Below are 24484 nucleotides of genomic sequence, written 5' to 3'. Positions count from 1 at the left end.
CCTGAACAATGGAGATGCTGGTCGACGTACTCGTATGTTTCATCCAAGCCCAATTTAGGTTAGCATTTTGTTCAGCAACCTTTTTGTCCAAGGTGCTGGAGTTATCATAGTAGTTACATCGTCCATATGTGTCCTGATGGGAGGGAGGTTCAGCAGCTCCTGCAGCCTTTCCACACCTCCCAGGCTGATGTTCTAATGATTACTTCCATTGCCATAGTGAAAGCTGGACGGAATATTATAAATCTCCAATATCTCCAGATGCTGCCATGTTCGATTAAACTCTGCTATTGTGAATGACATTTGAATATCTTGAAAATACACCCCCGACCCTGCTCCTTCTCCTCTCCTTCACTCCAAGCTCCTCTCGTTCTTAAAGTATGAAAGAGTAGTTAGAGTTCAAATAGGGCAGGGGTGGGCAATTTCTTTTTCCAGAGGGCCATACTGACTTACATAAAGTAAGCGAAGGGCCACACATTGGACTGATAACTGCCAACGCTCCTGATTTTCATGGGGGTCTCTCTATTTTTAACCCTCTCTCCCATTGTGATTGGTAATTTCTCCTGTTAAACTCCTGATATCATAGTGATACAAATCAAATGGCTGTAGCAGATGAGATTTATTAACGTAATGCTGACTTTTATTGACTTTTCGTGGGTTGTTTTGTTTTCCTCTGAGGACGTTGGGGGCCGGATTGAGATGGCCCAGGGGCCGGGGCCGGCCCTGGGGCCCATGTGTGAAATAGGGCATGATTTGAACATTCCGCCCATAGACTCCCAGCTAAAAGGCACCTTCTAAACAAGCTGAAAATGTTAACGTTTAAATGGAGTTTCTAGCTCAAAGTATGAAGGAGTCTATAGGTCAAAAAACTGTATAGAATAAAAATAATAAAGAGTGGGGAACACAAAATTAACAATTAACATGGCCTATAGCAGCATAACTTCTTTTCATTTTGAATATGACCCATTTGAACTGTCTTTCCCAATCTTCTTTCAGTTTGAGACTTTACAGACGCTCCTTCTCTCCTATCCCACAGGAACTTCTCCTCTCTCCTTAAGTTGGCTTTGGACAGGCGTGATATCTGTGAAACCTCTGGCTTGGCTCCGTTATCTTAAACCACTGGCAGTGATCAGGGTTACATTATCTGGCAAGATGTGAGGACTTTGCAGTCTCAAACTAAGGGATGCTCTGCTGCTTAGATCCTTGGGAAAATGATCCTGGACTGCAGGATCTGGTCTGCTGGTCAAGCCAGCAGTGCTGTCATTCTTCCATTGAGTTGCACCTGTGGACACACTCTAGACATTCTTTATACAAACAGACAACAGATGAAAAAGAACTCTATTGGCTAATTCTGGCATAGACACTATTGATATAAACTCTCATTTCTCCCCCCAATTATAATTCAAAATCAGTATGAATTCTCAAATGAAATACAATTTTAAAGGGTATAGTGACCAAAGTGAAAGCTAATACAGCAGCATTCACAAATGTTATTCCAGTATAAAATTCTAATTCTAATTCAATATTTGTAACTATTTATATCTCTGTCCCAAAGATAGAAACCAGACTAACAAAGACAAAACCTGGAACTGCTCCACCGACATTTGAGTGTCCATATCCATGTAATCACACAAACTATTGATTCCCGTATTATCACAATGTCCTCAGAGTGAACCTAATCTTCATTGGCCATAAAGCACAGCAGAGGTCCAAGGCATCTGTAACCCCTCAGTGTAAACTGGCAGCCTGGTCAGATGCAATGGACAGATCGGAACATTGTAGTAAAACATATTTGTCAGAATGATGATAGATAGATAGATCTGCACGTACCCATAGGGCCAAGTTTGCCTCAATCTGGAATGTCTACATTTTCTATATCTCTTATGACCCAGCTGCTGCCGTACAGCAGCAGCTAGTCACCTCACAATTTTTCTGACAAAATTCCTGAAAGAAGTCTTTGACACAATTGGACTTGGTTTGTTATTGATATTCAATAGCTCTCTGGTAAATGACACTTTGCCCTCTATTTTCAAACAAGAAGTCCCGTCATTACAAAAAAATGGGCATAAATCCCAGGATTTATATCTAGATTTGGGTGAGCATTACATTTTAATTAATTTAGCTCATAACACAGCCTTTGACACTAGAACATACAATTTTAATTGGTCACCTAAATTTCTCTGTCAGCATCAAGGACACACAGTAGCCTAATTCATTGGTTCATCTCATACCTTTATAGGACATTCTCCATCACCATAGGAAAATTATCTTCTTCCTTAACACTGTCTGCTGCTGAAAACTGCTGCACAGAGTGTTGTTTGCTTGTTTATCAAAAATGTATGAATATTGAGCGTGTCCAAATTTCACCAAATCCAACACTGCACATCCTTGCTTCAACAGCAGTACACCCGCCAAGTGTGAAGTACAGTAGATCGGACGAACGGTTCTCGAGATATGCGAAGGACACACACACGCGCACACACACACGCACGCACATACACGCACACACACACACACACGCACGCACATACGCACGCACACGCACACGCACACGCACACACACACACACACACACACACACACACACACACACACACACACACACACACACACACACACACACACACACACACACACAGATTCCTTGCTTTTTGTGGTGCTAGAGAACACCCACTATGCCTCATGTTCCAGTATATCAAGAGTAGACCACACTATGAACATTTCTGGTCAACCCGCTAGGAGGAGTATATGACCATAACAGAATATTGGTATGTAGATGTCTTCAGGCTGGGACTCTGTACAGTCGAGTTACAAACCACTTTTGGTGTTGCCAGAAGGTGGCGCTATGACTATGCGCATGTCCAAATTGCACTAAGTTCGACACTGCAGTTCCTTAGGCTCCCAGCAACACACTCGCCAAGTGTGAAGGCGATCAGACGAATGGTTGTCAAGATATGCATAGGACACACACTATCTGGTGACTTGGTGCAGTCAAAACAACCTGGAGCTCAATGCTCAAAAGACTGTGGAGATGGTTGTGGATTACAGGAGGAATGCAGCCCCACCCTCCCCCATCACCCAGCTCAGTGGCCTTGTGGTTTGAGTGTCTGCCCTGAGACTGGGAGGTTGTGAGTTCGATCCCCGGCCGAGTCATACCAAAGACTATAAAAATGTGACCCATTTGCCTCCCTGCTTGGCACTCAGCATCAAAGGGTTGGAATTGGGGGGTTAGATCACCATATGATTCCTGAGCGCGGCACTGCTGCCGCTCCCCGCTCCCCCAGGGGATGGGTCAAATGCGGAGAACAAATTTCGCACACTCAGGTGTGTGACAATCACTGGCACTTTACTTTACCCTGGGTGACTCCCAGTTAACACTGCCTCCCGCTTCTTGGGGTCCATCATTAGCTGGGAACTGAAATGGGAGATGAACATCAGAGCTCTCACCAAGAAGTTACAACAGCAGATTTACTTCCTGCCGCAGCTGAAGAAATTCAAAGTGCCAAAAGCAATAATGGTGCTCTTCTTCAACTCCACCTCTTCCCTGAGTCCATCCACACCTCCTCCATCACTGTCTGGTACGCTGCTGCTACCCTCAAGGACATCTGCAGACTGCAGCGTATGATCCGCTGTGCTGAAAACATGATCAGATGCAGGCTGCCATCCCTCCAGGACCTACACACCGCCAGGAAGCTGAAGCGGGTTCGGAAAAACATGGCGGACCTATCCCACCTCAGCCACAAACTCTGTGAGACACTCCCCCTTGGCAGGAGACTGAGGTCTGTCAAGACCAGAACCTCTCGTCTCACAGCTTCTTCCCAACTGCCATCCGCCTCTTCAACGAGGAAGGCCCAAAAGCCCCCACGAATAGGGACTCTGCCAATCCTCCGACTTGGTCGGGCGTCATACAGGCACCATTGGCTGTGCCTGAGGGTGGGAAGCCGGATTGGGGTTATGTGTCCTGGTCGCTGCACTAGCGCCTCATCTGGTCACTCGGGGTGCCTGGTCGGGGGGGAGGGAACTGGTGGGAATAGCACAAGGGCGAATACCTGGTTTCACAAGTGTGTGTGTGTGTATGTGGGGGGGGGGGCACAATGAAATGTGGAGCGCTGACCCTCTAGGGGGGTCCGGGGGCATGCTCCCTTGGAAGATTTTTTTTTAACATTTTAAAGTAAAATGCATCAATTTGGTGCACTCTGAGGGGAAGATTAAGAGCTAGATCTATGAAGAACTACACACATCACTAAATACATGCCTTTTAGACACCACCTCCTCCAACTCATCAGAGCTCTGACATGAAAGCAGGTGACATGAACAAGGCATAGAACAATACTGATGTGAAAGCCAGAGCCATATTGAAATCACGTTGGTTCTATTATTATTATCATTATTATTATTATTAGTGTGCTTTATTTTAAATTCAACCATGTTCACTGCTTACCATGTTCACTTCCTCTCTTCACCTAACCCTTTATACAGCAGCAGGGACGTGCAGAGAATGTTAGAGGGGCAGGGGCTGGCAAAAAAGTTTTAACGTTTTTAGACAGATTTAGAGAAATATCTCATTTTAAATTAACATTTGGATGATACTCGTCACAGAAAAATAACTACACAAACGGAATAATATTAGTACAAAAGTTAAATTTGCTGTTACAATACTGTGAGTGCTGCCTTCAGGGATGGCTTGGAATGGGGAATTTCCATACAGAGCCCCATTAGAAATGCATTCAGCGTCTGGAGAGGGCAGTTTTTACAGACGAGGAAATCCGTGGCAATCTTTTGGAGTAGCCTATAGCTTATAATTAGCAACTCAATTAACATTCTCAGCCATAATATGATGGCTGGTCAAACAGTAGCGTATTAAGCATGTTTTTTTCAGTTTACCCACGATTTTTTCAGTTTAAAAAGTGGGGGGGACAGAATCAAGGTTTTGAAAAGTGGGGGGGACATGTCCCCCCTGTCCCCAGTGGAAAATTTGCCCCAATAGCGTGATCCTCCCACATGCTACGTCCTGCCGGTGAAGCTCCCCGTCAGGTGAAAAGAAGCGGCTGGCGGGGGGCACGGTGGCGCAGTGGTAAGCGCTGTCGCCTCACAGCTAGAAGGTCCTGGGTTCGAATCCCACCTGGGACGCTGTGAGCGCTGAAGGAGTGCGTGCCCGTCCGCATGTCCTCGAGTGCCCACCGCCCAGGTGGGGTCGTCAAAAGGGCCTTTCTGTGTGGAGTTTGCATGTTCTCCCCGTGCCCCCTGGGGGTTTCCTTCATATAGGAACCCCACACCAAAATATGCAATATCCTGGTCACTGAAGTGGTGCCTCCTCTGGTCGTTAGGGGCGCCTGTTCGGGGGGAGGGGAACTCGTTGGAATAGCGTGATCCTCCCACGTGCTATGTCCTACCGGTGAAGCTTCCCCTGTCAGGTGAAAAGAAGCAGCTGGCTACTGCCCATGTCTCGGAGGACGCATGGTGCTAGTCTCTGCCCTCCCCAGATCGGCAGAGGGTGGAGCAGCGACCAAGTATTAATTGGGAAGAAAATTGGGAAAAATCAGAAAGAATAAAAAATAGTATGAGCCAAATGTTAATATCTCAAAAACTATTAATCACATTGATTATATATTTTGACATTCTGAGTGAGAGCAGAAGTAGCTCAAGGGTCTGATGTATAATATATGTATGTCGTGTTGAAGTTTAAACTGTCGTTTAAAATAAAATGAATTTAGTAAGAAGGACAGCCTGCTAGCGTGAGGCATAGGCAGGCCCGCTCCAACCCATTACGCAGAGTACGCAGACTGCGTAGGGCATCACGTGACTGAGGGCACCAAAAAAAAAAAAAAAAAAAAAAAAATTTTTTTTTTTTTTTTTTTTTTTTTTGGTGCCCTCAGTCAGGCCACTCACTGAACAGCAGGCCAGGCGCCGCCTACTGGTTTACTAGTGGTTTTATTACTTTATTCAGGGTGCATCTCATTGTAAAATTGGACTCGGCCCAAATTGGGCTTCAAACGGCCCAAATTGGGCTTCAAGCGGCCCAAATCTGGCTTCAACCGGCCCAAATCGGGCTTCAACTGGCCCAAATCTGGCTTCAACTGGCCCAAATCGGGCTTCAGACGGTCCAAATCTGGCTTCAAACAGCCCAAATCTGGCTTCAAACGGCCCAAATTGGGCTTCAAACAGCCCAGTCGGCCTGTATCGGCCTGGCCTGCTTGGTATCTAATGCCCGGCCTGAATTATGATCCCAGTCCGCCCCTGCTTGCATGTACAGTTTAACAATCACTTGTTTGCTGACATGTACAGTAATTCTAACAATTGTTTGTTTCCCACATGTAATGAAATGTGAGATACACTAGTATCGTTCATAATTAATGATTTTGCAGTCTTTCGTTTGACAGTTATTGAAAGTTTTACGGGGGGGGGGGGGGGGCACCACAGAACAATTACGCTTAGGGCACCCAAATGGCCAGGATCGGCCCTGGGCATAGGCTCCATAGGGTCCCATTATAATCTGCCATTTGTTTACCAACACTGATCCCTCGTATATCATTTAGTAACCTGAAGGAAGCCATTCATGATTACTCACTACTGTTACTCCATTCTGGCACCAACTAGAAGTCTCTCTCTAGTGTCTCCAGCTTGTTCAAAGTGCAGCAGCCAGAATTTTAACTTCTACAAAAGTACAAAATCACATGACTCCAGTTCTGGCTTCTCTTCACTGCCTACCTAATTGCCGTTTAGGTTTACTTTACTGACCACTTTGAGAGCATGGCTATGTCTGGCCCCAAGATATATTGTAGACCTTTTAACCCCTTATGAGCCAATATGCCAGCTCAGATGCTCAGGCCCATTCCAAAGTCTAGCCTTAAAACCAGATTGAGGTGAGCATGATTTTTGGCACAGCCTGCATAAGAAGCTTAGACCAGGGGTTCCCAAACTTACCACACTTTGAAATCTGAAAATCTTCCGGGGCCCACCCAACCCTCACAACTCACAACTCTCAACTCTGATGAACACACCAGACTAAGATGATGTATTTCCCTATATGTTTTTTTTCATATTATTTATATTACATATTATTTATTCATCTTTTTTATTTCATTAACAGAGTATGTGAATTGGGGCATAAGGGAAATTAATAATCCATCAAAATACAAAAACATTTAGGCAAAATACCCAAAAGCAGATTGCCAACATGTCCCCCCCCCCCCCCCCCCCTTAATAATCAGAAGTATTTGCATGCATAGACACGTATTTGTTGAGACAAAATGTGATGAGCAACAACTTATTAATGCTAGGCTTTGAAAAATGCGACCTTATCTGTAAGGGGGAGACTCGTGGGTACATTCAGATAAATTGAGCTGAGAGGTCAGGGACCCCTTTGAAATAGTTTTCCCTCGCCAAAATTTTACCTATGTTTGGAGCGTTATTTAACCCCCTTCCCCACAAGCTAGCATATTATGCTTGATACTGTAACAGCACAGGCAAGGCTGGTTTCGAACCCGAGGTCTCCAACTTACAAGCCCAACACATTAACCATCCGACCAAAGGGACAATCCCTTTGGCCAAGGACCAACGTGCTCGCTTTATCCACCCAGACCCAGGATCGCTACACTACCTTAGGTCTTCTAGTTTCTTCTGATAACACTGTAGCTTTAAAAACAACCCTTCTAGTACAGCCATTTGATTGCCCGCAAAAATCTGAGGTGTTGGCAGACCACTCGCGGCCCACCTGCAGTACCTCCACGGCCCACAGTTTGGGAATCACTGGCTTAGACAAACAATCAGATGTGTGATGTATATTGATTTTTACTCATACTGTTTTTACCCTACTTTTTGATGTCTTCTTGTTTCTACTAATTCATTGTGTGATGGTCTGCTTCAATTTGATTGTTAAAGCACTTTCTAACGCTGTTTTAAACAGTGGTATACAAATAAAGTGACTTGTCATTAGCCTATATACATGTCACAAAAGCCGAGAAAGCAGGTGAGGTGATAGTTGACGAGAACAGTCTAAAGAAGCGGGCATCTTTCCAATGATAGACAGCCATATTGTAACAATTCTCCACAATGGATTTAGAATCTGGATATGATGAACCACAGTCCTTTCACTCCATTACGCACCCCAACAACTCAGGTCAGCCACCAGCCTGTCAGGACTATTGAGTCTTTTCTTTATTTATAGTTTTTTTGGGGAAAGTGAATCTGGACATTGTAAATATCTATAATCTAAATGATCTTTCCTCTCCGGTGACGGGCACTGCTCCATCCTGCAGGTGGGACCATCAGTGAGGAGGGCCAAGCTGTGGAAGCCTGACAGTTTATGTGTGGTATAGGAGGCTGGAATTCCTCCTTGCCTGGGTCCTCCACTGTCGTGAAACAGATGCGTTCCTTTGATGTGCTCAGGGATCTTTATTTGATGTATGATCCCCATCCCACTGTATGATCTCTTTATATTGAGCCTCTGGCTCCTGAGGTAATGTTCCCCAGGCTGTCTAGCCACATTCTGATATGGTGTGTTGACAAGGGAATCATAAAGCAGAAGGATTTATCAGGGTAGAGTAATCTTGTAGTAATGACTGTCTTCTGTATCCTATATCAATAGCATGCGTGTGAGGAGGAACCGGTACACCATGTACGGCTAATGATTTGTGGCAATTCTTTGGCCACCATCATGTAGTGTGCCCATAGATTTATAGATCATGGGGCCCATTAAATGTATACAATAGATTCATTTGTCTGTAGTATGTCTCTGCGCTCCTTGTTTGTGACATCATCGGCAGCCAATTATATTGTTATCAGATGGGTATAACCATATCACAAATTGACAGCACTGTATGATAGAGTTATTAGCAAGCCATTACTTTTGCACATTTATGCTAGGATATGTCAAGAAATGAATGTAGCCTATTTTAATGATGAACTATTAACTCTACTCAGTAACTGGATTTGATGGTTCCAGAGAGCAAAGACAGTATGGACTTGAATTAGCAACAGAAAGAGAAAGTGGCTACTGTCTGGTTATTTTATAGTCCATCATGTCTTTGGTTCTTCTGTCCAGATATCCTGGACAACATAAAGGAAACACCTACACCTACATCAAGACCTTGCAAAGTGAAATGCTCTGCTGGGTCTGTGCTGCAGAGTAGGATGAATTTGGTAGATGGGTTGGCTTAGCCTTAGAAAATCAGATTGATCCAAATTTTCCATAAGTGGACTGGGCAAATTTGACAAATTCCAATCACTGCTAACATACTCAGATAATGACTCCGAGTTTATCCCCTGATGCACTGTTTTATGGGAACAGTGTATTCCAGGATCAAAGTGCCCCTGTTGACGGAGTGCAAATGGTAACCCAATGAAGAGCGTAGCGGTGATGTTAGCCATATGTCAAAACCTTCTCAATAATCAAACCCCAAGTGAGCTATTACTGGAGCTTATGAAAGAGTATCTGAGACAGCTTTTTCCACGGGCCACGGCCATAATGAAGATGGAAGGCCCAGATGATCACTCAAAGTCACCGGTACCAATGAGCTTTGACTTTGCCCAGTAGGAGATGGGTGAAGAGAAAGCACTCTGCCCCAGCATTAAGACACCTCTGAGCCGCCGCTGAGGAAGGTTTTAACACCGTGTTTTCCTTTAATTCCACCATGCCTGTATCATCGGATTGCATTTTGCAAAGAAAAGCCTGTTTTTATCGTGACGGGCTTTGAATGGAACTCAAACCAGATGGAGGGAAATTGGAGATAAATGCAGCTGGAGTCCGTGTAAGAGCAGAACCTTTAGGTGGTATGGGACGAGAGGGGGATGATGTCATCACTGCATATGTCGTGTGTGCCATGTGCGGGTCACAGTGCATCGGCACGAAGGAGAATGCTTACGGCGGCGGCGGTATTTACATTTACAGTTTGTCCGTCTTAAAGTGGCACCTCTTGCAATGCAGGGACATAATAATCTAATGTCCATCTCAAAGTGGCTTCTCTTATAGTGGAGGGACATGCCATATTGGCTTTCGGCTCATTTACTGTACATATAAGTATGACATTCATCACTACTTTTAGAATGTTCACATAGTTAATAACATTCAACTCTACTTGCGATGTAAACAGAGCTGGCCATTCTGGATACCAATTAGGTTTGGCCTCTAGCAACTGCCTGCAGGGCGCTAAAATGGCCCTCAATTTTAAATGGCCATGACCAATGTATTTAATGACCAAATTGTGTGCAACAATATTTTGAGCCAATCAAAGGAGGTGGAACAGGTGAGTGGAGTATCGGCACAAGTCATGTCAACAGTAGTCACAGTATTACAATACCTCTGGCACACTGCAGCCTTTCCTCTGGCAGTGTGCCACACTGTAACAAAACCCTCAGAGAGAGCAAACATTCAAAGCAAGATCTGATTAGGGGGCGAGCGATCTGAAAATGGACCCCAAACTAAAATACAACATGCGTGATACAACCACGATAACATCAAGAGGTTAGGGATAAGCGTAGCCCGGGACACCTGAATTACCCTCGGAATACCGATCTGCCCGAGCCAGTTAAATAAATAAATAAATAATTCCATCATTTTCTGTGCAAAAAAACAAGTGCTTCTTTTGAAGTGGCGGTGAAGTTCAAGCTTGATTACCATTGGAGAATTGGACAAGATCTGGCGAAAGGTAGAAAAATTGCTGCTGGCAGGTCTCTTCATTACATCTTGGACTTGGATACCCTTGGAAGTATCCAGGGTATTTCAGACAGAGCCACTCTTTCAGGTCTGGGATTAACCCTCTGTGTTCCACTTTGCGCCACTGCATCTGGGAGCCAGCTGTATGTATACAGTGTGTGTGTGTGTGTGTGTGTGTGTGTGTGTGTGTGTGTGTGTGTGTGCGCGCGCGCGCTTGTCTGTCTGTCTGTCTGTCTGATTGGGGTCACTAAAGGGCCTGTCTCATTCAATATACAACTGATTGACCGATTGACCTGTATGGTGGAAGGGCACAAATGCTCCAATAAGCACGACCAAAGGAATCTGCGAAGTGACATTTTGGACAGAAAATGATGTGCAGGCAGATGACAAAATGTGTCTGAAGCAAGTTTGTCACAAAGACACCAGGGAAATTCAGAGCAATTGGGAGATGTCAGAATATAAATTGCATTACTGCGTGAGATCACAGGCAGCTAAAAGTCGATGAAAGCTCATCATTGTAAATTTAGTTTGTGAAATACACGAAATTAAGTGCTGTGTCATTTTAAATTAAGTTACATTCTTTGAAAATGTGTTATGAATTTAGAACTCTTTGGTGTGTTGCAAAAGAAAGAAGAAACATGCACTGCAAGTAACAAAGCCAGAGATTAGAGAAACAAAGAGTAAACAAAAATTGTTCCTTTTGCTAAAAATGGTTTATTGGACAAGGGAAAGTACAAATCAGTTCCTTTGCTGGTAACCACCAAGCTGTTTATACAGACCAAATTCTGACAAAAAGGAATAACCAAGTGGAAAATATCAGCAACGCATTACAAAAAGAAAAAGATCAGGAGGAATAAACCGACAAAAAAACAACAATTAAGAATTTAGAGCGAAACAGGCATCAAAGGCTCAAACTACATGCGAGATACAGTTAAAAGAGAAAAGGGCAGAATAAATAGATCATCTGAGAAGAAAGCTCATGTTGTTTTCCTAAAGGTTTAGGAAGGTTAGGGTTGCATATCGCAATGAAAACATCTCTGCAGCTCCTTTTCAATGCTGATCTGTTTTGCAGACCACTTCTTTAACTACTGGACCGTTTCAATGTAACAAAGAGACAAGTGGGACAAGAAGCAGGTGTGCGTTCTAATTCAAACAAGAGGGCACGTGAGTTGTCTTTCTGAAGACAGTCACTTGAGAAAGACCAAGGCACTCCACTTTGACATCAACTACTGGCGTAAACCAAATTTCGGGCATCGAGCACAGCCACTTAACCTGACATTGCCAGATGGGGGCGGTGTTGTTTTCACAAACCAAACGCGAGAGAATCCAGCTTGCTTGCAAGGTTAACAGCCACTGCCAAACGATTGTTTGTTTGGGGTTCAGTGATCTCTAATACTGTAGGTGCACTCACTGCCTTTTTTGACAGGGACAAGGGGAAAACAAACATTCATTCCCTCCCAAGTACCGGTCAACAGTACTTTGAGTTTGCCAGCAGCTAACTGAGGATTTCACTATATTCAATTCTTACACACCACCATTGTAACCACTCATCCAAATATAAGTTATACAGTCTGTTTTAGTTGAAACACAAACATCTACTTAGAAGTAATTTGTTTGTTCTGTTAAAGAACCAACACCTCTGGTATAATGACCTCTCTCGGACCTCGTTAAAATTTCACACAACTAAATAAAATTTGTTAAATAAAGTAGATACAGTTAAAAGACAGCAGTGAGTGTAGTAAGACTAAAAAACAACTGACAGTATTATTGTGAGTGTACATTTCAAAGTGACATTACGGAGACAAGCCAGAGCATGGCTTTAGATAGCGGTTAAGTGGTCCCCACATTCATCATTTTAACCGTTTGTTTTTCATCCAAGGCTCAAACTTAGGCCTTCTCCATTGACTTATAGTACTGCTTAAAGACGAGCTGAAATGACATCTCAGGGTCTGTGATGACGTATCCGACTGAAAACAAACATTGCTCTGACTGAAACAGGGTAAAGAGGCAGGGCATAGCGTGTGGATGATTTGATTTGACCTTTCTGGGGACTGGAGTTTGACGTTGGTCAATCCTCGAGCTTGTATGCCATGTTCTGCCCCCAAATGGAGTGGGATTCAGCGCCTTCTGCCCCCATTGTGAGTGGGATCCGCAGAGAACCGGGCAGCTGGCTGCCTCTGTGCGGACTACCGTTTCAAAGCCGAGGCTGTGTGGCTGGGTAAGAGCCGCGGTAAATAACGATATTCCTGGAATGCGAGTTTAACAAGCCAGTGTCCTTTGCATTCTACATTAAATGAAGACATTACTGTGAGTTTTATTTTGTATGTTACATACTTATTGACCAAATATATTAACATTTATGGGCTAGAAAAGTCTGCCTATGTAGGCACTAGGCAGCCATCTTGCCTGCTCAGAATTTTCTCCTTGCAATGAAGACTGATTGACAGCTGTCATGTCGTGATATGATTCGTTGAAATGAGGACTACCTGATGTCAGCAAACTGTAGATGAAAGTTATGAATAAACTATTGAAAAATGATGTGAAAAAATGTCAAATACTAAACAAATTTGATTTTTTTTGGCATACATGATTAAATAGGTGCACTGCATAACCAGTGTTGTGATCTAAAATACAAAAAAAGTCATTTTTCATTTCAGCTTGACTTTAAGATGTAACTTAACTTAAGCCTTCTCCATTGACTTACAGTACTCCTTAAGATGTAACTTAACTTAGGCCTTCTCCAGTGACTTATAGTACTCCTTAAGAACAGTCCAGGCCTTGGACGCCATGAAGCCCTCCGGGGGGTTCACTCCCTCACGAGCCATCTTGCGCATACGTGTGCCTGAGATGAAATCATAGTCTTGATGGCTAAAAGATAAAAGAAAAACAATTTTGATTGACAGGCATTTAAAAAAATCTATCAAAAGCTGATTATTGACAGCACGGCCGATGCCAAGCATTAAAAATGGGACAGCTGCTGCTTTAGAGCCTGTTGCATCAAGAGGTATGAACAGATCAGTTGGCATTTCCACAGGCAGGCTGCACAGTCTGCAAAACAAAGCAAAGATCTAATAACAGTGTGGGAACATTTATCTTAGCGAACACTACATTTCATGTGTTGACCGTTTCTGCCAGTTGCTTTATTAGTAGTCGCATTGCTGAGCCAGGAAAATTGAAGGTCGTCATGAATACCTGTCGCTTCCAAAGCACCACTTGGCTTGACAAAGCTAGCAATTTTCAGCACTGAGAAAGTCCAGCAGAAAGCCCTCCTGGACTGGAGAGTTGCTGTGAAAAACCACTAAGCACCGGCACACCCTCAAACGGATGGCTGGAGTGTGAGGCCAGTAGTAGTAGTTAACTTTTTCAACAGTTAGAAATCTCAACTGCATTAAATTGAATTCTGCTCAATGTATATTGTTCAATTGTACACGACTTTCCCAGCATGCAAGCTCCTCTGATGATGTCTACACTGAAGTACTTACACATGATGAAGCAAATAAGAAATGGAGGGTAGCAAGAAATTCAAACTCCTTGTCGCCAGTTTAAACAAAGGGTCCATGTCTGGCACAATATTGAATCAAGACTGGTCGTTTCAAACCAAAAAGCAAAACGTCTGGTAAAGACTGTCTAAATAATTTGATTTCCCTTGGTCCCTCTGCAGCAATATGTAGAAACAGAGTAAAACAAATGTTTGTTAGAAAATGCAACTTTGAGGCAACAAATGTGTTACCACCATTACAATAAAACAAACATTTGTCAAGCGTGGTTTTATTTCTCTGTGGTTTGCCATCATGTGGGTGATCAGTACAAGTGGAATTGGTTCGAGCAGATTCGTACGGGCCAATTTAAAGCTTATCATTGGGTCCTTAGACACACACACAGACACACACACACACAGACACACACACACACACACACACACACACACACACACACACACACACACACACACACACACACACACACACACACAAAGAAGGCAAACCCCCCATTCAAGTGACTACATTCATAAAAGAAAAAAAAAGAAAAAACGCTCTTTCAAAAAGTCCTTGCTTGTGTTTTGGTTTTTGAGATATTTAAGGCAGAATTTGTTAGTACGGTAATGCTAGTGGATTGCAATGGGGCTAACAGCCATTTGTCTAGACTCCAGGTGATTGAATAACAACAGCACACTGCAAACAATTTATTATTATTATACTTATTATTTATTTTACTTTTATTTATGATTTTTTTCAGTCTGACTTGCACTATAGTATACTATACTAACCCATTGATACCAAATGCCACCAACATCTGATTATAGTACATCACTAACCAAACAAAAACAAATGTATATTGCATATATAATATAAAAAAAAATTGCAACTGCTGGTTGAATGAACTGAAAGGACCCCCAGTTCAGACCAGATTTACACCCTAGGCCTAGGGTGTCAGCCAGTCGCCTCCTGTCTCACGCACGCCTCCCCAAAACAAGCCGTCTGCCCACTCTGCGTGAAGGAACGGGATGGTCTCCATCTCTGACCAATGCTGAGCAGAATATTGGCACCAGTTCATAAACATCTTCACCACCAGCACCCTCCATAAATTACTGTCAGGGTTTTGGAATACTCGGATCGTTTTAGACGTCTTATTTGCCAGAGATTTACACTTTAAGCCCATTCTCCAGCGATCTTACACTTAGGGTGTGTCAAGAGTCTTAGAGCCATGCTGATTATGGGGGTGAATTTTGAATCGCTGTCAAAAGATGTCGAGCACATCTTCTTGTGCTTCTCAAACCTTCGGAAACTTGAAGAAGAAGAAGATGAAAGGAAGATGTAAAGGAGCACGAGGCAAATTCTACACAGTTTTATACAGGGTCAAATTAGAAACAGCTCGCTGTGATTGGAGCCATTGCGCTTCAGAAAGAGACTCCGAGCGGTATCGCTGGTGATTAGGCCAAGCATCCATATTCTTTTTGAAATCTGGCAAGGCCCTGTCAGTGTGCAGTGCACCACAGGAGCGGCCAGAGAGATGGAATGCCATAAATCTCACAAAGTGCCAACCGGAGCCTTTGACAATCCAATTGGGTTTTAACCCTCTGCTTTCTCTCACTAGCATTAGCCACGGCTTCCCTTGTTGAGGAGGTCACAGAGTCACATTTAATACAATATTAAAAATGATATAGTGTCATTTTTACTTAAGGGACTGTAATGTGATGCTATATATGCTGTCATGCCATTATGTTCCAAAAATGGACAATTCCTTTGTGGGAGAACATGTTGGTGTATATCATTGAGATTTATTCTATGGTGTATATAATGTGGTTATGATTAGATTGACGGTTATTGAAACAGTTCTGCAACAATTCTTGATCAGCCCTCCTCCTTTGAAACACATGATAAATACCACGGACAAAGGTGATATATAAACAGTGTGCTTAACGGGGAGTTTCTCCCACTGAGTGATTGCTGGGTTTCAAACACAGCGGAGGAAATAACGTTTTGCCTCATTTCATGATCCCATGGCCAGGTGAAGCTCAACTATGTGCGGGTAATATTTGAACACATCCTGCCTTTAGCAGTAGTGTTTCCTTTTCACAGAAACACTGAACTGTTTCTTGAACTTGCTTTTGACTCAATATCAAAAAATGTGCATGATGGAAAAGAAAACAAATCTTTTTGATTAGTCCGGCCATATTTAGTCAAGACATTCCTAGTCCAACACAGCTACAGTCTCTCCTAACCTGATGGAGGAAGCAGCGTCAGATCTGGAAAGGCAGTGAGCTGGCATGATTTTTGTGCTGCGTCCATATACAGAGTTTAATTTAAAAAAATGAAAAATTAATGGCAGTGCTCTGTCATTTTTGAACAACTTCAAAGCTCACAGAAAGCCACAAAACCTTTTAACGTTATAAGAAAACAAAACTGTTCCTGTTATTCTTGGCATGGCATTTTACTAGAGATAAGAATATTATGGAGTGCCTAAGTCTCGCCATTGCGAGACTGCCCATGGGACCTGAGGAAGCGAATTCTCCACTGATTTCCCCATCGACTTTTCTTAAAATCCTTATTTATAGAGTTTTAGCTGGACGGGCGTCCGGGTAGTGTAGCAGTAGATTGCCTGCCTACCAACACGAGGGTCGCAGGTTCGCGCCTCCGTGTTACCTCCGGCTTGGTCGGGCGTCCATACAGGCACGATTGGCTGTGTCTGCGGGTGGGAAGCCGGATAAGGGGTATGTGTCCTGGTCGCTGCACTAGCGCCTCCTCTGGTCGGTCGGGGCGCCTGTTCGGGGTGGAAGGGAACTGGTGGTAATAGCGTGATCCTCCCACGTGCTATGTCCTGCCGGTGAAGCTCCCCGCTGTCAGGTGAAAAGAAGCGGATGGCAACTGTGCATGTGTTGGAGCATGGTGCTAGTCTATGACTCTCCCTAGCTTGGCAGAGGATGGAGCAGTGACCAGGGCAGAAGGGGGGAAATTTGGCCAAGTGCAATTGGGGAGAAAATGGGGGGGAAATCAGATTTTTTTTTAAAGAAAAAATAGTTTTAGTTGGACAATCCAAGTGATTCAGCTAAATATCGCTTGCCGATCTGAGTGGATCTAATACAAAGTCTTGCAGAGTAATTTAAACCTTTAGTGAACTGCCCCTGGTAACTTTTAGACAGAAGAAAAAGCCAGTAGTGAATATTAGTGGGTTTTTGGGCCAATCTAAAAGGGGCTTAGGGAGACAAAGGAGAGGTCATGAAGCATAGGATTACACACATTTAAGAAACCCCGGTCAATCAGAGACAGAAGGACCAGAGACTAAAGAAATCAAATAACAATATCAAGCACTTACTTCTTGGGTTCATAGAAGTCCATTGCCCTTTTCACCTTGTTGTAGGCAGCAACCTTGAAGGGCACAATCTCCAAGGAGATAAGGCCGGGTGCCATGGTGAGAACTTTGGCGCCGTGGGTGGGCTCGTACAGGTCCTTTCCCGTGTCGGGGTGGGGCATGCCCGCTGGGTCTCGGCCCACAATGTAGAAGTTGGCACCGGCCACCATTCGAGATCTGCAATGCCACTGCACCTGTGGACAATGGAGAGGGAAGAAATTAAACACATTTGAAATAAAGGGGCTTTGGAGTCATACTGCAGTCAGAAAAAGGGGGAACTCTTAACTGATTTGCAAACATGTGCAAACAAAATGTGCTTAAACAATACTGTGAGAGGCTCTATTGGCTGTTGGCTGACTGAATTCCTCAAACTATGTTACAAAGCACGTTTCTTGCCAATAAACAGTCAGTTGCTACAATAAGGCTACAAGGGAAGTGCAGTGGTGAAGTGACATTTTACCACAAATATTCCAAGAATTGTGTGCTGAAAGGATTGTTCAAAGGAAATGAACAGGCTAAATTTAATTGGATCCCCTCATCACATTAATCCCAATACCTTCTCTGGTGTGGGGAATCCAGCTTTTTGTGTTTAACGCTTATTCTCTTATTTTTAGTACCAAAATATTGACACAAGGTTTCTAAGAGTAGTTCTTATTGATGATGAGATTAATGTTTTGCAACTTTCATGCCTGCCACGGTTATGTCATGGTCACGCGCTCGCGGATTGGTTATTCCTGGCTGTCAATCAAAAGTGGGCGAAGCTAAGTTAGTGACGCGACACGGATGTCCTTATTCACCTTATTATTTGCCCATATAAGGACGCTTCTGCAGTACGTCATTTTGTAATCTTTCTTCCATTTTAGACCCAGAAGTAGATTACTCCTACCTTAATCGTTTTTAGACTTGCCAAAAAGCTGTTTTCAAGCAACAACAAAAAACTTTATAAAGTTTTAATATTTTTTCGGATGAGACAACATTCCAAATATGTGACCAGTTTATCAGAATAACACCTATTTGGACATTTTTAATGAGCAGCGAGGAGCGCGCTGGCTGTGTGAACGGTCGGACTAACGCTAGCTAGTAGGCCAGTGATACTCAACTTGTGGCCCGCGGGCCACATGCGGCCCTGTGTGGCCCACGATGGAATTGCAATATATATATATATATATATATATATATATATATATATATATATATATATATATATATATGTTTTTGTTTATTTACAGTGCACCTATACGCAACATGCAAGATACCCGCAGAATAAGTGTCCAAATGTTCATGTCATTCTGGCCAATACTCCACTTCTGTTATAGCATTTCAGTCTGGAATATGGAATATCTTTCAATAATCTATGATTTAGCTGCTAAATTGTCAAATACCGCCGTCTGCTTGCTACCCAGGCACTTATGTATGTACTTAACCTAACTAACTATCCGGTGTGCACAACATTGTCAGACTAAACTCCGGCTGACACCCCAAAAACCTACAATCCGCTACAGAAAAATGTATATTGTTTGTTTATTAACTGAACCCTGGCCTTCTATCATTTCACAAAAGTGGCCCCCGGGAGAAGCAAGTTGAGTATCCCTGTAGTAGGCTATCTGTCAACCCCCCTACTGTACTGGCAGTGAGAAAACACTGTCAACGTGCTTTTGTAACTAACATGCCGACCGGGTACAGCCATCGGCTCCTCACAGCAGTAACGATATGAGCATGTAACTGAAGTTGGCCGCAGTGTAGCTGCTGAATGTTGCCAAACTTCATTCACAGTTTACAGTTTATCGATGTTTACCGGCCGGCTAACGCTGAACCGGAAGAACAAATAAAATTGCGTCTTACACGGAAGAGAAAAAGTGGGCGTGGCAACATAAAGTGAATAGAGGCTTCCGGGACAGTGTTTGCTCTCCCCTTTCATGTGGACTCACACAGAAGACGGATGCTGAAGCTTGTCCATTAGTTTGAGATATATCTTTCATGTGGACTCACACAGAAGACGGATGCTGAAGCTTGTCCTTTAGTTTGAGATATATCTTTCATGTGGACTCACACAGAAGACGGATGCTGAAGCTTGTCCATTAGTTTGAGATATATCTTTCATGTGGACTCACACAGAAGACGGATGCTGAAGCTTGTCCTTTAGTTTGAGATATATCTTTCATGTGGACTCACACAGAAGACGGATGCTGAAGCTTGTCCTTTAGTTTGAGATATATCTTTCATGTGGACTCACACAGAAGACGGATGCTGAAGCTTGTCCATTAGTTTGAGATATATCTTTCATGTGGACTCACACAGAAGACGGATGCTGAAGCTTGTCCATTAGTTTGAGATATATCGGCCGGCCGATATATCGGTCGGGCTCTAGGCTGAAGTCTTTAATAAAAGTCGGTCCAGAAAGCTCTTAAAGCAACTTTAACATATTCACTCTTCAGCACGCCTGGGCTATTTCCATATGAGTTCATGAACAGCCAATCTCCAACAGCTGCTCCCCTCGGGAATCTCCCTTCACCACGAGCAGCATACAGGCTCTTTTTCTGTTTCTCATTATCAATAATTGCTAAAACTCCACAATACTTTCTTGAAAATTACTAATACTATTGCTATTAGAATAAGGGTCCTCACCGGTGTTTACATTAGCTGTAGGATGTTTAGGGGTCGTCTGTGCAGAAGCCCTTAGGCCAGGGATACTCAACTTGCTTTGCCCGGGGGCCACTTTTGTGAAATGATAGAAGGCCAGGGGCCAGTTAATAAACAAACAATATACATTTTTCTGTAGCGGATTGTAGGTTTTTGGGGTGTCAGCCAGAGTTTAGTCTGACAATGTTGTGCACACCGGATAGTTAGTTAGGTTAAGTTAGTACATACATAAGTGCCTGGGTAGCAAGCAGACGGTGGTATTTGACAATTTAGCAGCTAAATCATAGATTATTGAAAGATATTCCATATTCCAGACTGAAATGCTATAACAGAAGTGGAGTATTGACCAGAATGACATGAACATTTTGACACTTATTCAGCGGGTATCTTGCATGTTGCGTTCAGGTGCACTGTGTAAAAATCTTTTTTTTTTCTTTTCTTTTTTTTGTTGCAATTCCATCGCGGGCCACACAGGGGGCGCCCGCGGGCCGCATGTGGCCCGCGGGCCGCCAGTTGAGCATCACTGCCTTAGGCATTTAGTGTCTTGCCCAAGGACACTTGAGGAAGGACGGACAGCGGCTGCCCCGCGTGGAGTTACTTTAACGCCAGGTGGATGGAGAATGAAGTTAAGGCCAGGGATAAGTCAAGCTGTCTAAGACTGATATGATAAGACTGAAACAGACTGATATGAGTTTCCTGCGTAAAACATCCACCAGCGTTCAATCTGCTCTCAATACTCTCACCGTAACCTTCCCATAATCATGAGAGAATGATTAAAAGACACAGTATTCCCAGCTACGCTCAATCAGAGGGGAGAGGCTGGCGTATGGTGAAACACTAACCAGAGTTCCCCATCACACGACCAACTCCTTTCCAGTGATATGCCATCTTTTCACTTCAAGTATATTTCGACATATCACCTAAAAAATCTCACAGTGGAAATGTATAATGAGACGTCAAGGGTGTCAGTTTGCTGTCAGTTTTTTTGTTAGTTCCCCCCAATATTTTATTTTCAGTTTTCAGAACAAGTTTGCTGTCAGTTTTGAGGGAAATATCTTTGTTTTAAATAACTGCATGTATAACATTCTCCATTACCTCCGTTGGTCCGGCGTACATCATGGGTGAGGGGAAGATGGCAACGATGGTAGACTGTGGATTGAGGACCCCCTCCTCCAGCACGGCGGCGTGCTGCCTCATCCGCCAGCTCAGAGGCACGTCGTCGTCCTTGGTCCAGCCTCCCAGCGGGTGGAGCAGCAGCACGGGCCGGCGGTAGCCTCGCTCAAGCAGACGCTTGTGGGTGTCCTGCATCAGGAGCGCATGGCCGTTGTGGACGGGGTTACGTAGCTGGAAGGCAAATACAGCATCTGGACAGAGAGAGAGAGGGGGGAGGGGGAATCGGTCAAACGGAGGAAAAATATGGTTAGTGAGAAGAAAAAAATTGGAACAAATTTTGTACGCGACAAATGCCCGGTGTTTTCCCTACTCTGTCTTGATGGTATATCAATATTCAATATATTGCAATTGTGACAATACATATCGTGGGAAGAAATTGCAACATTAGCACCATTGCTGCAGCACTGCTGTAATAATCACAATGTCACAAGTTCTCAGTCTAAGTTATATGATTTACACTTTGATGACGTTTTTTAATCATTCTATAAAACCGATAGTTCCGGTCCTTGAGCTGCTGAGCTGCGTTCAAAGCCGTTATAAAATACAACAAACACCTGTGACCGCATCACAGTATTACTGCATCAAACAGTATCTCTGTGTTGCTGCGTCTGTGGGTACTAGCATGGCTAATTTTGGCGTAATGACTCCGTGGTAAGATTACACTCCTCTTGTGGTGAGAGAGGAGGGCATCTGCTCAGTCTAGAATAGAGATTTACAACAGCTACAGTAAGGTGTTATCATGAGATAAGCAAAGCACATTATTTCCCAAAGTCTAAAAATACTGATAATAAATACTAATAATTGCTTTAGGTTTTTTCTGATGGAAAAGGAAAACATCGAGATAAATGAAGACTTGTTGGCGTTGGTCCCATACCTGCATTCATTTCTTTGAACTTCTGCTTGAGCTCGGTGGGGGTTAGTCGGTACTGGTCAAGGCCATCGTTCCAGCAGATCTTGTCCAGAACCTGCAGGTCTCCACCAACCAGCCAGTCTCCGCTCTCCAACACCATCTGAAATAGAGTCACAATGATCTTGACAATCGGCAAACACAATGTATACTTTTTTTGCGGCCCGTAAAACTCATATGCTCACTCTGAATGTCACACTGAAACTCAATAATAGTGAAGTCTAACCCCAGTTATTGACAGTTGGAACAGCGATGAACCAGCAAAACTCAGTCAGTCAAAAGTCTTTAAACAGTCAAAAGAAATGCGGACACGCCTACTAATTGGAATCCAGCGAGAATCCCTTTTTGCATTTGACCACATCTACTTCGTTTCTTTCAACAATAGAGCAGAAACAAAATATGATTGTATTCCACAACAAAGCCCAGTGATGAGCTCACGACCACATTGGAGAGAATTTCCCCCCTACAAGATTATTCTAATGTCCCCAAAGTGCTCAGGATCCGAGGCAAAGGCCGCTATTGTCTCAGGCTATAACTTTTGCCTGCCTCTCGTGGCATTTACGAGACCTTAGCTAGAGTTACTGAAACACTGGCCTGTGCTATGTTAATGTGATACAGAATGACAATTCTCGACAGGGCAGGCAATAAATTGAGCACAGCACCAGTGTTGAGATGGAGAGAATCCAAAAAAAAAGACCACAGATTGAAGTGTATCAAAAAAAAAAGGCTGATTTGGAAGCTGAGAGAAGAGAAATATCTGCCTGTGCGCTCATTTCGTTTGGTAATTTATTGTGTAAATAGTCTTGGATTGGATAGCTAATATAATCAAACTCCTAGGATGTCTATACATTAAGAACAGATGGATTGGGGTTTCATTTGGCTAACTATCCTTGGTAATCAGAATGTTGTCAGTGATGGACGGGAAGTTTTTGTCTACTTGATGTGACCAAAAGCCCCCTTGGCTGCTGTAGATAGTTAAAGTTTCAGTATCATGGTGTGAAACCTTTTCCACATTCCAATTAATCCAACTTGTCTACTGCTGGCCTCAGATCAGTCATGAAAGATGCTCACGAGGAGAGATCAACAGCACAGACAAGTGGGATTCCCCCCCCCCCCCCCCCTGACAGAAGTGAATGGAAAATATAGCATGTGCATGGACGAACCCAAAGAAAAAGAGCAGGCCTACACATACACATGTGTTGCATTTAACCATTTGCATGTGCCCTGTGACTTTATATATGAGAAGGCCCTGGCTAAATAAACAGCCACTACACCATAGTTTCCGATGAAGGGGGCTCCTGTCGGACAGGTAAACAGGAAAAAGTGGATTAACCGCGTGTAATGTGGAGCGGCTCCTTTCTGGTCGGCGAGAGGGAGGATAAAAAGCTGTAGCGGAGTGTGTTGACAGACTGGCTCCGGCGTGGGGACTTAAACACACACCAACGTATACATACACACTCTTTAATGAGTGACGTCTTAATCACAACAAGCTGCGCACACACACACACACACGCTCGCCCGGCGGTGACATGTTAGAGAGGAGAGAGTAAGAGTGACAGTTGTGGAAATAGAGACCAGTCGGCATGCATTGAAAGCCAGTAGGGCTAAACTATTAATCGAACCGATATCGCAATCGCAATATGGTCAAGTGCAATATCCCTATCGCAGGAGCAGCTGCAATTTGATGAAGGTAAATGTGTCACAACATACCATTAAAATGGAAGCATCCTGGTGCTACAAAGATGCCCCGGCCTACAAATCCTATGATCCAGACGACGTAAGGAGGGAACATGCTTGTTTGGTATAGAGCCCAGTCAAAATCACATCACAAGTTTTATTAAATTTTCAGTGAAAATGAAATGCAAAAATTTGCATTCCAACAAAAAAATCGTCACTCATATGTTATTATTATGACTATTTTGCATATTGTGCAGCCCTAAAAGCCAGCACTGAAGCATCAGGTCTAGACACAGCTCAGTATTGCTAAGTGAGGGAGAACGCGAAGAATCTGCTCCCTCAACTGTCAGGTGAGCAGCCCTCACACGTTCATTGAGCACGCTTTGTTTGTACAGTGTTTGCAGTCGAATAATTGTGGCTTGACTTGCTATTCTTTAAGTGTTTCTCTACTGGAAGAAGGGGCCCATTTCAGTTGAGCAATCCATTTTATTTTGTCATGTAGGTTCATTGGACTGTTTCCTGTGCATGGTTGTGGGTTGTTTCTAACCTTGTTCTCATTTGAGGTACACTTCCTGGTTGAGGCCCAG

The 24484-nt window shown here is 43.6% G+C and overlaps 1 protein-coding gene across 1 annotated transcript in view; it reads right to left on the bottom strand.

Annotated features, from left to right (window-relative positions):
- Positions 1–11355: 11355 nt before the first annotated feature.
- Positions 11356–24484, bottom strand: part of papss1 (3'-phosphoadenosine 5'-phosphosulfate synthase 1) — a 34608-nt gene continuing 21479 nt past the window's right edge. Inside the window, exons 9-12 of the mRNA XM_083634582.1 lie at positions 22188–22323; positions 21236–21504; positions 17465–17694; positions 11356–13519 (exon numbers count right to left, since the gene is read on the bottom strand). Coding sequence (XP_083490708.1) covers positions 13381–13519; positions 17465–17694; positions 21236–21504; positions 22188–22323 — 774 coding nt within the window. The 3' untranslated portion in view covers positions 11356–13380. The remainder of the gene's footprint in view (positions 13520–17464; positions 17695–21235; positions 21505–22187; positions 22324–24484) is intronic.

The sequence above is a fragment of the Poromitra crassiceps genome (assembly GCF_964638095.1).
Source record: "Poromitra crassiceps genome assembly, chromosome: 4".
Taxonomy (NCBI): domain Eukaryota; kingdom Metazoa; phylum Chordata; class Actinopteri; order Beryciformes; family Melamphaidae; genus Poromitra; species Poromitra crassiceps.
This window is presented reverse-complemented; position numbering and strand designations above follow the sequence as displayed.